This window comes from Tinamus guttatus, unplaced genomic scaffold (assembly GCF_059628265.1).
Source record: "Tinamus guttatus ecotype Peru unplaced genomic scaffold, ASM5962826v1 Tinamus_guttatus_pri_ptg000274l, whole genome shotgun sequence".
Taxonomy (NCBI): Eukaryota; Metazoa; Chordata; class Aves; order Tinamiformes; family Tinamidae; genus Tinamus; species Tinamus guttatus.
The window spans coordinates 628,182-640,944 of NW_028288808.1; the positions used below are offsets into that span (position 1 = coordinate 628,182).

Genomic DNA, 12,763 nt, shown 5'->3' on the forward strand with positions numbered 1-12,763 from the left:
TGGACGTCCCTAAGGCCCCGGACAGGAAAGGCTCGAGGATATGACACGACGTCTCAGTCTCCACGCTCTTTCCATGAGGCAGCTGGCAGTCTGATGGCTCAGCTGCTGCCGACTGATAGTCCTGGCAGTCGGCGCGGCCTAAACACAGGGCAATGCTGAGGGGAGCCAGCACAGGGAGATGGGTGCCCCTTCTCCTGCCCACTCCCCTTGTAGTGCAAGGTGACCAGCAGCTGAGCTCCTCCAAAGGCACAAGGGAAAATTTCCCCCATCCCTTCAGCAGCAGTGGATAGATCAAAACAATAAAGTGCAGAAATTCCCAATGGTTTCTTGCACTTCATCAGCTTGTCATTTGGATCTTGCCTTCTGTGCTCAGGAGGGCTGCTGTTGCATCTCCCTGTCTCATGCATGTCACCTCTGGGTCTTCCTTGAGCAGGGCTTTGAGTTCATTCCCAGTAGCACTGCTCATCCCTGCTTCCCCAGTTCTCCCATGCCTCTTTCCTTGTAAAACACCAGCCTCCAGGAGACAGCCGGCAACATAACACTTGAAAGAAAATGGCTCCCTCTAATGCCACTGTGTATGGTTAGGCAGAAGATGGGGTACGTAGGTCCCATCTGGAGCTGACCCTCCCGCTGCCTTCATCACAGGCTCCTTGAGCTTTTTGGTTTGGTCTGCACTGGGGCGCTCTGTCTTTGTTGAGGTCCCCATTGGCAGTTCCTACTTTAGCACCAACACAAGAGTGCCCAGTGGCCTGTCGGGGACAAGGTAGGAGATTCCTGCTCTCGCACCTTCCCTCCGTGTCCCACAGGGATGCGGTCAAGCTGCCGCAGTCGCACCAAAGAGCCGCAAAACAAGTGTCGTATCCCTGGCTGCCGCACACCCTCTCCTCTTCCCTCCTGTCTGCTGAATCACACCAGCTATTTAAAACGAAAGTAGTGACGGGTCCTTGCCGTAGCTACTGAAATGTGCATTAACCCCTTCCCTCACCGTAGTGGGAGTATCAGAAACTCAGCAGCAGCAAACAAAGCTTTGCTTCAGCTACCACAAGAGAAGTACGAACACAGAGCAAAACCATTTGCTTGAGAAGTGAAGGAGACAATAATGCTTATGGCTTAGACATTTGTGAAGTTCTCCCTCCCCCCGCCCCTTTTTTCCATGAAGCAACAGAAATAATTCCACCGCAATGCTGCTGATGGGAGACACTACCCGGAAGAACAGGAAAAACGAGACTACTGAGGAAGGCATGACAAAAACTTTACTCGATATCTTATAGTGAAACACACACACACACCAAAAAAAAAAAAAAAAAAAAAGACTTGAAGTGCACTCAGCAAAATAATTGAGTACAGAAAAAAAAAGAAAATTAAAAACGTTATCCCCTCACTCTCCATTTTGTATCTGTAAATTGGATTTCCTCACTGCCGGGGTGCCTGTCTGAGAACACTTACCGGGAGAATGGGATAATTCGCTCTCTTTTCTCAACTTGCTTCTCTTGTCAGCACTGCAAGTCACCGACTTCAAGGTATCTTGCGCCAATCGAAACCGCAAGAGGAGACTGAAGGGATCGTGTACCGCCGAGCAAAGCGCTGCGGAGCGGACTCGTTTCCCTAAAGGGCACCGTCAAACCCGCCGCAGCCAGCGGAAAGCGCGCGGACCGCGCCGAGCGGTCAGTTCTACGGAGCGCGCTGCATGCCCCGATGTCCCCCCTCTGCTCTTGTCGTGACACTCTTGAGAGTCGAATCGAGCAATTACATAACTTGTCCCCGAGTTTGCGCCACGATGTTCGAGCACGGAAAGCATCTCCTGTCCCGCCTATGTCTCGGAGAGGGCCCCTTTCCGAGATCAGCAGAACTGCTGCTGAGCAGAACACGGTCACGGATCATTCTCCACATCACCGCATTGAAGTCGCTTAAACACGGTGCCTCCTCGAGCTGTCCGATAATTTACAAAGGCGACGAGCCCCACATTTCCCCTTCTTTGCCAAAAGGAGCCCAAGGAGCGTTCTCGCTGTCCTGGCCCCAGCGCGCGGGCAGCCCGGAGCCCGCGCTCCCACCCCAGGGTCGCTGCTCACTTCGGCCACGGTCGCCCCGGCTGCAGCACCGCGCTCAGCCCAAGATACGCGCAGCCAGCGCAGGCGTCGCCAGTGCCACCCAGGGCGCACCGAGCACGGACAGAGCTGGGATATCTGGGGGATGGATGGGATATCTGGGGCTCGTTGCCTTTGTAATTTCACGGACATCTCGAGGAGGCATCGTGTTTAAGGCTGGTGTTTTGCAAGGAAAGAGGCATGGGAGGACTGTGGAAGCAGGGATGAGCAGTGTTGCTGGGAATGAACTCAAAGCCCTGCTCAAGGAAGACCCAGAGGTGACATGCATGAGACAGGGAGATGCAATAGCAGCCCTCCGGAGCACAGAAGGCAAGATCCAAATGACAAACTGATGAAATGCAAGAAACCATTGGGAATTTCTGCACTTTATTGTTTTGATCTATCCACTGCTGTTGAAGGGATGGATGAGATTTTCCCTTGTGCCTTTGGAGGAGCTCAGCTGTGGGTCACCTCGCACTACAAGGGGAGTGGGCAGGAGAAGGGGCACCCACCTCCCTGTGCTGGCTCCCCTCAGCATCGCCCTGTGTTTAGGCTGCGTCGACTGCCAGGACTATCAGTCGGCAGCAGCTGAGCCATCAGACTGCCAGCTGCCTCATGGAAAGAGCGTGGAGACTGAGACATCGTGTCGTATCCTCGAGCCTTTCCTGTCTGGTGGCCTTGGGGCCCTCCAGGTGCTCTCGACGCCACATCAGGTGCTGCCGTAGGCGAGTCCATCTCAGCCCTACGAGCTAAACAGAAATGGCTGCATGTGAGGCACCGCTTTTTGCTTCACTTCCAAAGAAGCCAAACATCCTGCAGGGAACAGGAGGGAGCTGCTGCCTCTCTGTGCACTCAGGAAATGCTGTGTGAGCAGCCCCTCTGGTGGAGACGCCGCACTCTCGCCTCCGAGAGCGTGGCCTGGTGCTGACTGAGGCGGGTGACTGGTGGGGCTGGTGTCTGCAGGCCTAGGGTGGAGGGAAGCGCAGCAGGATGGGAAGGCGGCCGCCTGCTCCACGGCTCCTTTGGCTTTTCCCTTTCGCACTATGCTGGGCTTTGCGTGGCCGTGGCTCTTGGGCTTCTGTAAATACATCAGCAGCAAGAGGAAGACTAGGGAAAAGGTTAGCCAGCTGCTCAAGGAGGAGGGTGACTTGGTGGCAAAGGATGCAGAGAAGGCAGAGTTACTGAATGCCTTCTTTGCTTCTGACATTACTGCTAAGGCCAGTCCCCATGAACTCCTGAGCCCAGAGAAAAGAGAGAGTACGAGGAGACAGCAGGACTTTCTACTGGTCAAGGAGCAATGGATTAGGGATTATGTAGGCAAACTGGACACCCATAAATCTATGGGCCCAAATGGCATGCATCCAAGAGTGCTGAGGGAACTGGCAGGAGTCATTGCTCAACTGTTCTGCATCATCTTCAAGAGGTCATGGAGGGCAGGGAAGGTGCCTGAGGACTGGAAGAAAACAATGTCCCTCCAGTCTTCAAAAAAGGCAAGAGGGAGGAGCAGGGAAAATACAGGCCTGTCAGCCTCACCTCTGTCCCTGAAAAGGTGATGGAGCAGCTCATTCTAGAGACCATCTCTAGGTATGTCAAGGAAGACATACCTAGATGCGACCAGAAGTAGTCAGCATGGATCCACCAAGGGAAAGTCGTGTTTGATGAACCTGATAGTCATCTACGATAAGGTGATCGATGAAGTGACCACATGTTCAAGTACCTGAGGGGTGATTGTAGGGAGGATGGGGCAAGCTCTTCTCTGTGGTGGCCGCTGACAGGACTAGGGCTAACGGGTGTAAGTTCAAACATGGGAAGTTTAATCTCCATATGAGCAAGAACTTCTTTACTGTGACGGTGAGAGGGCCCTGGCACAGGCTGCCCAGAGAGACTGTGGAGTCTCCTTCTCTGGAGTTCTTCCAAACCTGCCTGCACACCACCCTGTGCCAAATGTCCCTGCTTGAGCAGAGGGGTTTGGACTAGATGATCTGTATGAGCCTCACATCAGGCTTTCAAATTGCTGAATTGAACAGCAATGCGCATGGAGCAGAAAAATTTATTTCAAGGACATTTGAACTGGAGAGTTTGTATGACTTTGTATTAATGTGCCTCGTAATGCTGAATGTTCCTGAGTCAGGCCTAATCAGTGTCCAGCCCCTTCCAACCTCAAACATTCTGTGATTCTGTAATTCTGTGACCTTCAGAGGGTGTCTTTGCTCATCTTCCAAGATTGTTGAAATTGGCATTGCCGTTTTCTTTTTGTTGGGATTGTGGAAAATAATGCACCCGCAGTGGCACCTGACACCAGTCTGGTGGCCTCCTCTGGGTTTGTTTGCCGCTGTCTCTGAAAGGGAAGTTCCTTAAAGCCTCACCTGGCAGGCAACGAGGCATGGGTGGGAAGAGGTAGGGACTTACTTTGCTCTGATTAGCTTTTCTATCTGCTGAAAACCTGAGCCTTTGGCAAGGAAGCTTTCTGTCCTCTGCACTCTGGGAACATGTGTCCCCACAGTGCTGCTGCCTGTTGGTGACAAGGGCAGAGGTAGCACCAAGTTCTGGGAATCGTCTGGTGGTTGAGAGACAGCTGGCAACGACCTCAAGCCCTTCTCTCCATGGACACTTCCTTAGGACAAGATTTGATCAAGTGAGAATAACTGCTGCGTGATCTCTTTGCTTGTCCCTCGTGGTGAGTCACAGAATTTTCTGCTACCGACAGTTCGGCTTCTAAATGCTTTGGAGAAAGACAAAACCTCACCTTGGCAAACGCTCTGTGTTTCCTTCTGCCTGCAGCCACACTAACTCCTTACGATGAATGTGCAATCCCCATCAATGGCCACTTCTATAAGGCTTCGGAATGAATTTATCTAATGGTATGTATTGTAATGTAATGTCATAGCAATTCGTATATATTAGATATTATAATGGTTATAGCTAATAAATTTTAACTAAGACCACTTAAAATTAGAGCTATAAGTGCAGTGAGTCATTTTCTTTGCCAGCACATCATATTTATTAGCTCAACAACAATTCAACATGCACATGCAGGCTGCATACAGTGAAATATCTAGCACGGATCCAAGACAGGCCTAAAGGAGAACAAGGAGCGGTTGATACAACCATATAGCAGATCATTTGGAGAAGTAACACAAGTGCCTAGCAAAGACACCATCACGATCGGGCTCATCCACTGGCATTGGTTGCTTGGATCCAAGCATAGGTTGCTTAGATCTCGGTCTTCTTTTCTGAGGTCAGGGTGAGAAGCACTTTGGGGAAAAGAAACAGTTCCCAGACCTAGGCACAAAAAATACTGCACTGCTAATCAACTCATATATCCTGAGGATAAGGCATTCCCCGAAGTTTCACAACATCCCTTCTATGGCTCCTATGCTCCCCACAGCGATGCGAGCTCGGAAGCAGGACGCGATTATTTCCATTATAGCCAGAAAGCATTAGGCTTTCTTTTAGTTAATGGGACTCACTTTGGTAGTGATTTGAACTGCTCTTCATACTGCTTTTGAACCTCCACGTGTAACATCCACTCAGTAGTTCCATGAAACACTCACTTCATACAACCGGGGGACATATATATAAAAAAAGTATACATGTAAAAATATTTATATGTATAACATATAATAAAGACTAGAATTATGCAGCATCCTGTTTAATCCCCAGAACCATAATTATTAGTGGGTGAAGCGACATTTTCTTTATTTTCAATAAAGAGTATTTCTGGTTCAAGGCGTGAAGCAATCTCAGCACCACATCTTGGCCAGCAGAACTGGCGCCTCAGCACAGGAGAATGGCTGCAAATGTGGCACCCGGCTCTCGCCCCGCGTTGCACGATCCCTTCTCCTGCAAGGCTGGCGCCTTCCAAGCCTTCCCGGTGGTGCTGTAGGACACAGGGCCCCTATGTCAGGTGATCGACGCAGCATGCTCTGCCTTTCCACCTGTAATTGCTGTGTCTCCATGAGCATGGGGTTAAACTGTAGAATACTCCAAAGAATTCCGGACTAGTGACCTTCCTTTAGCAGCTAGAGGCAGTAAAATGCAGCGGCAAAGAGATTTAGCTCCATGTCCCCAGTGTAAGTCAAGGCTTTCGCTCCACTTGCAGCAGCCCGAGTGTTGTGCACGCCCCGCCGTCCACTGTCCATCTCTCCGAACACAGGAGCTTCATGGGGAGGTTGGGGAGCCTCAGGCGCAGGTTCCACTCATCGCTGATGCGGCGCAGCTGCTCCGCACACTCGGCCACAACTTCATGATCTAAAGAAAACAGCGAGATGGGGCTCAGCATCGGGGCCACCCGCACAACCCCCATCTCGCCCCCCGCGCCGCACCCCGCCTGCTGATCTACCTCCAGACGACATTTTTCCTGGGTGGAAGTTTCTACATGGACCGGTAATTTCAGCAATCGCCTGTCTTTGTTCTTGTTGATTTATCACTCTACAGGAGATTTGGGCAGAGATAATATTTTTACAGGGACCAGTATTATTATTTTTATTCTTATTTTATTCTACAGGAGATCTTTTCGGGTTTTAACTCTTGAGAAGGGCCGATGATATAATGAGTTTATAATATATTGTTAAAATAAATTTATAAAGTTATTCAGAGTTTTATTTTCTCTTTCCTGGGATTTATTTTTAGAGCTGTTTTCAAATCTGCCTCCGAAGCCTTTTCCCCGATCGTATCCACCCCCTCCGGACACCCCGCCCAGGGGCTCTGATCCCCTCCCGCCGCCCGGGGCCCGCGCTCCCCTGCGCTCCCCCCACTCGGCCGCTGGTCCCTGCCGCGGTGCTGACGCGCGGCGCGGCCGCCGGGGACACCTCCCCGCTCCTGCTCCCGCTCCCGCTTCCCGCCACCGCCGTTCCCGCGGATCCGCCCTTACCTGCTGTGGCGGCGCTCGGCGCCGTGTGCCGCGCGGTCCCGCCGGGCAGCATCGCGGCGCTGCGGGACGCTGCGCGGATCGGTGCGCGGTGCAGTGCGCTACGGGGCGACGCGCAGTGCTGCACGCGGTTCGGCGCGCCTCGGTGCTGCCCGCTGCGCGCTGCTGTGTTCGCTGCTGTGCGCGATGCTGTTCCCGGAGTTGCATCCGAATCTGTATGGGAAGCTGTATCTGGCACTGTACCCGGTTTGGTACCCGGTTCTGTACCCGTTGCCATACGCGCTGCTTCAGGCGGTTCTTTACGTAAAGCTGAACGCAGCTCCCTACGCCGTGCTGCACCCCGCTCTGTACGCGGTGCCACACGCGCGGTGCTGTACCCGGTACTGCACACACAGTTCTCTACGCGGTGCCGCACCCCGCTCTGTACGCAGTGCCACACGCGCGGTGCTGTACCCGGTACTGCACACACAGCTCTCTACGCGGTGCCGCACCCGGTTCTGTACGCGGTGCCACACGCGCGGTGCTGTACCCGGTACTGCACACACAGTTCTCTACGCGGTGCCGCACCCGGCTCTGTACGCGGTGGCCCACGCGCGGTGCTGTACGCGGTGCCGCACACCCTCTCCTGCACCCGCGGCTCTACCTGGCGCTTCTGCCCGGCCCGCCTCAGCGCTGCCCGTTTCTGAAGCGGCTGCTATAAGCGGTGTCGCCCGCGGGGTTTCCCGGGGACGCGCGGGAATCCCGCCCCCCGCGCCGCCGCTCCGCCAATGGGCGCGCGCCGCGGGGGCGGGGCCGGCGGGGACGCGCCCCGTCCTGCTCGGCCGCCTCCTGCCCGGGCGCGTCCTGCTCGGGAGGCTCCTCGGCCATCGCGAGGGGCGGCCTCGAGGCAAAGGCCGCCCCGAGGAGGCGCCGCCGCGGGAAACGCAGCCCGGCCTCGGAGTTCGGCCTCCCTGCAAACACCGCCCCGGGCAAGGGGAGGGAGGAGGCGCCCGTGGAGCGGAGCCGACGGGGAGCCGAGGGCGGGCTGGTTGACGAACACGATCGGCCCCCCGAGGCAGGGCCGCCCCGCCGGGCCCAGGCGGGGCTCTGTCCGCGCTCGCAGCGCCCAGGCTGAGCGCGCCATGGGTTGAGCGCGGTGCTGCGCTGCCATGGCCGAAGTGAGCAGCGCCTCTGGGGTCGGGAGAGCGAGAACGCTCCTTGGGCTCTGCCTGGCAAACAAGGGGAAATGTGGGGCTCGTCGCCTTTGTAAATTCTCGGACAGCTCGAGGAGGCACCGTGTTTAAGCGGCTTCAATGCGGTGATGTGGAGAATGATCCGTGACCGTGTTCTGCTCAGTAGCACTTCTGCTTAGCTCGGAGAGGAGCCCGACTCTCAAGGTTGTCTCTGCCTCCACAGCTGCGGCAGCACCGGTAGACGGCCCCTCTCCGAGACATAGGCGGGAGAGGAGACGCTTCCCGTGCTCGAACATCTGTTTATTAAGGAAGGCATGAGAAAAAACTTTACTCAACATCCTATAGGGAGATATTAAAAAAGAATTTGAAGTTGATTCAGCAAAAATAATAGAGAAAATAATAGAGAAAAAACTTGAAGTGCACTCAGCAAAATAATTGAGTACAGAAAAAAAAAGAAAATTAAAAACTTTATCCCCTCACTGTCCATTTTGTATCTGTAAATTGGATTTCCTCACTGCCGGTGTGCCTGTCTGAGAACACTTACCGGGAGAATGGGATAGTTCGCTCTCTTTTCTCAAAAAGGCTGTCGCTCCCCGGGACTCCTGGCGCTGACGTTCAGCGCAGCCGAGGCAGAAATCAGCGATCGGGGCTCCTCTGCGGCAGCATCTGCTTCCTCAAGCCCGTGCTCGGCACAGCGACATCGCTTCAGTTATGGGAAGTGAAATGAAAGTCTCGGGGCTCATTGGCTGCCTGGTATCGTATTAGGCTCTTCTGCACTGCCCTCGCAGTGACTCGTCCTTCTCTGCGACACCCACCGAGCCGGCTCCCTGCGGCACCGCTCGCATTTGCCACCGCCGAGCAAAGCGCTGCGGAGCGGACTCGCGCGGACCGCGCTGAGCGGTCATCTCTACGGAGCGCGCTGGCTGCCCCGAAGTCCCCCCTCTGCTCTTGGCGTGGCGCTCTTTAGAGTCACATCAAGCAATAAAGGAGATGTCCCGCCTATGTCCCAATGACGGCCCGTCTTCGGGGCTGTGGAGAGCCCAGGATTAACCCTAGTTTGCCAAAAGTCACAAAAGGAGACAGGCTGAGATCAGAAACGCCGAAGAGGAAGTAACCCAGCAGAGGCTGGCACGCTACCGGGGTGGCTACGGGTCCCGCACTTAGGACCTGCCTCGGTTTAATGGGGTACATTCAGCGTGCGCTTTGTGCACATATCTGCATTTCCTACACGCGCGTCCCGAGTCGGGACGATCACCGGGAACTGCAGCTCTGCCGTGTGCAGAAAGTGGAAAATGGAAAGATGTTTCTCAGACACCACAAAACTCCTGGTAGCGGACACTACTAGAAAAAGCGGGAAAAACAAGTTTATTAAGGAAGGCATGACAAAAAGTTTACTCAACCTTCTATAGGGAGACATAAAAAAAGAACTTGGAGTTGATTCAGCAAAAATACTAGAGTACAGAAAAAAAAGATGGAGCTCAACTAGCTCCTCTTCCCAGCACTGCAATGTCACCGAGCTTAAATGATACTACACCGATCGAAACAGCAGGGGCGATGGGAGAGCATCATCTCTCGCAAACACTTCTGCGTCCATTCCCGAAGGGTGTTTATCTCAGTAAAAGCTGTTTTGTCCGCGCTGGCAGGGAAGGGCGGCATCCAGGTGAGGCTACCACCGCGAGAGCCCCGGGCTCTGCCTGCGGCTCTCGCTCCCCGCGACTCCTGGCGCGGACGCTCAGCGGAGCCGACGCAGAAAGCGGCGGTCGGGGCTCCTCTGCTGCATGAGCTGCTTCCTCAAGACGGTGCTCGGCACAGCGACAGCGCTTCAGTTATGGGAAATGAAAGCAAAGTCTCGGGGCTCATTGGCTGCCTGGTATCGTATTAGGCTCTTCTGCACTGCCCTCGCAGGGACTCGTCCTTCTCTGCGACACCCACCGAGCCGGCTCCCTGCGGCACCGCTCGCATTTGCCACCACCGAGCAAAGCGCTGCGGAGCGGACGCGTTTCCCTAAAGGGCACCGCTAAAGACCCCCCCCAGCAACCCAGAACCGCGCGGACCGCGCTGAGCGGTCAGTTCTACGGAGCGCGCTGGCTGCCCCGAAGTCCCCCCTCTGCTCTTGTCGTGACACTCTTGAGAGTCGAATCGAGCAATTACATAACTTGTCCCCGAGTTTGCGCCACGATGTTCGAGCACGGGAAGCGTCTACTGTCCCGCCTATGTCTCGGAGAGGGCCCCTTTCCGAGATCAGCAGAACTGCTGCTGGGCAGCAGTTGTCCGGGACAGCAGTTGCTGGCAGAGCTGTCCGAGAATTTACAAAGGCGACGAGCCCCACATTTCCCCTACTTTGCCAAAAGGAGCCCAAGGAGCGTTCTCGCTCCCCCGGCCCCAGAGGCGCTGCTCACTTCGGCCACGGCAGCGCAGCACCGCGCTCAACCCATGGCGCGCTCAGCCTGGGCGCTGCGAGCGCGGACCGACCCCGCCTGGGCCGGGGGACCCGCGGGGCGGCCCTGCCTCGGAGATCCGATCGTGTTCGTCAACGAGCCCGCCCTCGGCTCCCCGTCGGCTCCGCTCCACGGGCGCCTCCTCCCTCCCCTTGCCCGGGGCGGTGTTTGCAGGGAGGCCGAACTCCGAGGCCGGGCTGCGTTTCCCGCGGCGGCGCCTCCTCGGGGCGGCCTTTGCCTCGAGGCCGCCCCTCGCGATGGCCGAGGAGCCTCCCGAGCAGGACGCGCCCGGGCAGGAGGCGGCCGAGCAGGACGGGGCGCGTCCCCGCCGGCCCCGCCCCCGCGGCGCGCGCCCATTGGCGGAGCGGCGGCGCGGGGGGCGGGATTCCCGCGCGTCCCCGGGAAACCCCGCGGGCGACACCGCTTATAGCAGCCGCTTCAGAAACGGGCAGCACTGAGGCGGGCCGGGCAGAAGCGCCAGGTAGAGCCGCGGGTGCAGGAGAGGGTGTGCGGCACCGCGTACAGCACCGCGCGTGGGCCACCGCGTACAGAGCCGGGTGCGGCACCGCGTAGAGGACTGTGTGTGCAGCACCGCGTACAGCACCGCGCGTGTGGCACCGCGTACAGAACCGGGTGCGGCACCGCGTAGAGAGCTGTGTGTGCAGCACCGCGTACAGCACCGCGCGTGTGGCACCGCGTACAGCACCGCGCGTGTGGCACCGCGTACAGAGCGGGGTGCAGCACGGCGTAGGGAGCTGCGTTCAGCTTTACGTAAAGAACCGCCTGAAGCAGCGCGTATGGCAACGGGTACAAAACCGGGTACAGCTCCGGGTACGGTACCGGATACAGCTTCGGATACAGAATCGGATGCAACTCCGGGAACAGCACCGCGCACAGCAGCGAACACAGCAGCGCGCAGCGGGCAGCACCGAGGCGCGCCGAACCGCGTGCAGCACTGCGCGTCGCCCCGTAGCGCACTGCACCGCGCACCGATCCGCGCAGCGTCCCGCAGCGCCGCGATGCTGCCCGGCGGGACCGCGCGGCACACGGCGCCGAGCGCCGCCACAGCAGGTAAGGGCGGATCCGCGGGAACGGCGGTGGCGGGAAGCGGGAGCGGGAGCAGGAGCGGGGAGGTGTCCCCGGCGGCCGCGCCGCGCGTCAGCACCGCGGCAGGGACCAGCGGCCGAGTGGGGGGAGCGCAGGGGAGCGCGGGCCCCGGGCGGCGGGAGGGGATCAGAGCCCCTGGGCGGGGTGTCGGGAGGGGGTGGATACGATCGGGGAAAAGGCTTCGGAGGCAGATTTGAAAACAGCTCTAAAAAATAAATCCTAGGAAAGTGAAATATTAAACCCTGAATAATCTTTTTTTAATGTCGTAAAAGAAATGCCAAAATATTCCTTTAATTTATCGTAGCCTACTCTAGAAGAAAATTTTTTAAAAATCTGAAAATACTGGTCCCTGAAAAATATCATCTCCCCCCGTATCTCCACTGTAGAGTGATAAATTAACGAGAACAAACACAAGAGCTTGCTGAAATTACCGGTCCATGCAGAAACTTCCACCCAGAAAAAATCTTCTCTGGAGGCAGATGAACAACGGGGGGGCAGCGCAGAAGGTGGCACGGGGATTGTGCGGGTGGCCCTGATGCTGAGCCCCATCTCGCTGTGCTCTGCAGATCAGGAAGTGGTGGCTGAGTGTGCGGAGCAGCTGCGCCGCATCGGCGATGAATGGAACCTGCGCCAGAGGCTTCTCAACCTCCTCATGAAGCTCCTGTGCTTGGAGAGATGGACAGCGGACGGTGGGGCATGCACGATGCTCAGGCTGCCGCAGGTGGAGCGAGAGACTTGACTTACACTGGAGACATGGAGCGAAATCTATTTGCCGCTGCATTTTACTGCCTCTAGCTGCTGAAGGAAGGTCACTATACCGGATTCCTTTGGAGTCTTCTGCAGCTATCCCCCATCCTCATGGAGACATGGGAATAACAGCTGGAAAGCCAGAGCACGCCATGTGGAGCACCTGACATGGGGGCCCTAACATGGGGGCACTGCCAGGAAGTATTGGAAGGCACCCGCCTTGCGGGAGAAGGGATCATGCAGCGTGGGGTGAGAGTCGGGCGCCTCATTTGCAGCCGTTCTCCTGTCCCGAAGCACCGGTTCTGCTGGCCGAGATGTGGTGCTGGGATTGCTTCATGCCTTGAA

At 56.5% G+C, this 12,763-nt stretch overlaps 1 protein-coding gene across 1 annotated transcript; it reads left to right on the top strand.

Moving 5' to 3' along the window:
- Nucleotides 1-11,583: 11,583 nt before the first annotated feature.
- LOC148594249 (phorbol-12-myristate-13-acetate-induced protein 1-like) lies at nucleotides 11,584-12,360 on the top strand (the record flags this gene model as incomplete). Its single annotated transcript, XM_088527283.1, has 2 exons — nucleotides 11,584-11,635; nucleotides 12,238-12,360. Coding segments are annotated over exons 1-2 (175 nt in total), but the record flags the coding sequence as incomplete, so codon positions are not given.
- Between the last annotated feature and the right edge of the window lie 403 nt (nucleotides 12,361-12,763).